This window comes from Abrus precatorius, unplaced genomic scaffold (assembly GCF_003935025.1).
Source record: "Abrus precatorius isolate BTA unplaced genomic scaffold, Abrus_2018 Scaffold8, whole genome shotgun sequence".
NCBI classification, from domain to species: domain Eukaryota; kingdom Viridiplantae; phylum Streptophyta; class Magnoliopsida; order Fabales; family Fabaceae; genus Abrus; species Abrus precatorius.
This window is the reverse complement of record NW_020874428.1, coordinates 37,926,256-37,929,546: the sequence shown is the minus strand read 5'-3', so window position 1 is coordinate 37,929,546 and position 3,291 is coordinate 37,926,256. Positions and strand designations below refer to the sequence as shown.

The window sequence follows — 3,291 nt, the reverse complement described above, 5'->3', positions numbered from 1 at the left end:
CTTCCCTAAATTAGAAGATTTCACAAATAAAATGCTCATTATATGTTTGAACTTGTGTTAAAATAAGTTCTGATTAAAATATTATTGAAAGATCTTTCTAAAATAAAAAAACAGTCCTAAATATTGATCTAATCCAAACAAGTAGTTAGTCTTTTAAACATCAAGTCAGCAAAAGATTGAAAAAAGTCATGGTATACACAAATTGATCAGCCAATTCAGATTATCAAGCCAGCAGTGTAGTGAAATTGCTCCCTTTTTCGCAAGTCAACAAATTTAGCCTAATTAGTCTTTATTCTTGAGTGAAGGTTACTCATTGACTGAAGTAGATGATATGTTACATTATTAATTAGTAATCTGAAACATGTATAAACCTGTTTTACCGTAAATTCTAAAAGCTTTTTTTTTTCCTTTGTCAAATTAACAGGTTGCAACATTACCCCTGTATAGTGAAACCAATGGCATAAACTACAGAAAAGAAATAAAATGAACTAAATGCACTAATTATTATTCAAATCCTCAAAGAATATTAGTATGGTCTTTGTGGCATTCATGGATTACTACCTTGGCATAATTGTGCATAAAATCTATTCACAGAAGAATGTTTGACCACACCAATATTAACCATGCAAATATGTAACCGCAATATTATTCTTGAACTGTAACTTATGGTCAAGTTTCTAGATGTGAAACAATCTTGGCCATTTGATGCTTCATATCAATTGTCCTGTAATTAATGCATTTGCACTTCCTCCTATTAAGGAACGCAAATGGAGATGGCTTGAAACGCAGATGTTTCCCTTGGGTTCTGTTACTCCTTCTCTCATGGACATAGAAACAAACCTCAATGAAAACTATGCCTCACAACCTATGCATTTGCAAGAAAACTACTTGAGATCCAGAATGAAAGATGACATTCCCTTTGGAGACCCTTCTTCACAGTGTTTTCTGCAAGACTTTCCTCGCATTGATCAGTTTAATGTGAATGACTACTCATCCAATCCAGTTTTTGGCATCCAAACTTCAAATTTTGATCCTTTTGATCATAATGTAACATGCGAATCTGCACCTGCTGATTTTGAAGTTTATGAGTGCAAGCCTTTTCCTGAGAGTAATTGTAATGGGCATGCTCATCTTACGGACAATTTCCAATATGAAGGTTATAGTTTGAACCTCCCTCGGAGGAATCAGCTTGATATGATGGTTGGAAACCAAAGTTATGTGCCCTTTAATCCTCTAGAAACCAAGCCTTTGAATATTGTTGTACCCGATGAAGTCTCATACATATCTCCACCAAATTATTATAAGAGAGTTGGCTTGAATAAAACCAATAGGGAAACTCCAACCACTAGAAGAACATTCAAAGTTCGGAAGAAGTCCAACATAGTGAAGGGACAATGGACAGCAGATGAAGATAGGTACATAATTTCATGGAATATGTAGTTTCCATTAAACCTTTGGTTTTACATGGCTATTTAATCTTGTTACATCATTTTTTTTTCTCACATTTTGGAATTTATGATATTTTGGTTTTAAAAACACAAATATATGTGCTTTGACTGATTCCCCTAACAGATTGTTGATTCAACTGGTGGAACAATATGGAGTGAGGAAGTGGTCTCATATTGCTCAGACATTGCCTGGAAGAATAGGGAAACAATGCAGAGAAAGATGGCATAACCATTTAAGGCCTGACATTAAGGTTTCAATTCATATGTCATATATAATATAAATTAGTACAGATACATTTCTCACTTCTGGGTCTATACATAAAATTACATAAATAATAAAAGCATGATCCAATAATTGAAATTTGTTCCCCTTAACTCTCACAACATAAGGTGATTCTTTCCTTTGGAATGCTACTTTTATATGATTAATAATGCCTTTTATTAAACTACTTTTGTGCCCATTTTGCAGAAGGACATATGGACAGAAGAAGAGGATAAGATACTTATCCAAGCTCATGCAGAGATAGGAAATAAGTGGGCTGAGATTGCAAAAAGATTGCCAGGAAGAACTGAGAACTCAATCAAAAACCATTGGAATGCAACCAAGAGAAGGCAATATTCCAAAAGAAAATGTCGTTCAAAGTATCCTAGAGGCTCTCTTCTTCAGGAATATATCAAGAGCTTGAACTTGGACCAAAATCCACCGATAGACTACAGAAAAAAATCTGTTGTTAAGGCAAATGCTAATGCCAAGACAAACAATACTAGCACAAGGAAAGCAACATCTCAGCCTCACACTGCAGATCAATTTTGTCCCAATAACCGATTGGTGCCAAATTATGAATTTAATGAGGTCCCAGATATTTGTTTGGATGATAATTTGTTTGAAGAGGGGTGTAGTATTGATTCTCTTCTAGATGATATGCAAAGTGCTTCTACTGTGGATGAGAAAGATTTTGATGGAAAAATGCTATGTGCTGCTACTATGGAGGGAAAACAATCCGATCAGGGAGGCATGCATTGTGTTTATGCAGTTAACGTTGATGACCATCATGAGACAGATATGCCACAGGAGATGATGGCACCTAATGTGGGGATTGAAGTTAAGAAGGAACTGGATTTGGTAGAGATGATGACCTAGGTTAATGAAAGTATCGGTGTATAAATACATGTTCAGATTCACGTTTGAACAACATGGATCTACATTTACTTATATGCTACTAATCGTAGCTTCTACATCATATCTACATTTATAATACACACTCACCATGTTGATTTATTTCTTTATTTCAAGTGTTGGACTTTATTTTTTTTAATAACGATGATGCAGAGACAGAGCTTGGACTCAGTTCTCATTCTGTAACTATTATGCGTGCTCAACAATTGAAGAGAAATGCAGAGATTGGCTACAATCCAGAAAAGGGTGGGAAAGATAATATTAAAAATAAATTGAATTAAAAATATTTGTATAATTGTTATTTAGAATAAATAAAAGTATAAAATTTCTGTTTGAGTTTGTTTAAGAAAGTACATTTTTCATACATGTCTGAATAACGCAACTAAGGTTGCGTTAATTTGTCTTTACTAAGAATTTAGTGAGATTGCTATTAAAATTAATTACAGCTGAAATGGAGTAAATAGCTCATTGATATTTTCCTATGGAAAATGCTAAAATTAAAAGAGAAAAAATTTATTATCAGTGCTCAAGAATACATATTAGCATTTTTAATACATTTTCAACATGATTTTTAATAATTTTTTAACCAAAGCTCTTCGAAGGATACTAGTTAACAAGACAATTTTCTTCTTTTACTTAACAAAGTTATTTCTTTTTGTTTCTTTT

General features: G+C 33.3%; 1 protein-coding gene across 1 annotated transcript; it reads left to right on the top strand.

Moving 5' to 3' along the window:
• Positions 1–705: 705 nt before the first annotated feature.
• On the top strand, positions 706–2,589 carry LOC113874838 (transcription factor MYB98-like). Its single transcript, XM_027513052.1, has 4 exons — positions 706–1,415; positions 1,573–1,699; positions 1,918–2,422; positions 2,483–2,589. The coding sequence occupies exons 1-4, from the start codon at positions 706–708 to the stop codon at positions 2,587–2,589; spliced, it is 1,449 nt and encodes a 482-aa protein (XP_027368853.1).
• Positions 2,590–3,291: the final 702 nt, after the last annotated feature.

What these genes read in the sequence shown, in the direction of transcription:
- LOC113874838 (XM_027513052.1), top strand. Translation starts at nt 706, where the DNA reads ATGCTTCATATCAATTGTCCTGTAATTAATGCATTTGCACTTCCTCCT. An exon ending in ATTTAAGGCCTGACATTAAG is followed by an intron (nt 1,700 to 1,917) that starts GTTTCAATTCAT and finishes CCCATTTTGCAG; the next exon opens with AAGGACATATGGACAGAAGA. An exon ending in TTTTGATGGAAAAATGCTAT is followed by an intron (nt 2,423 to 2,482) that starts GTGCTGCTACTA and finishes GTGTTTATGCAG; the next exon opens with TTAACGTTGATGACCATCAT.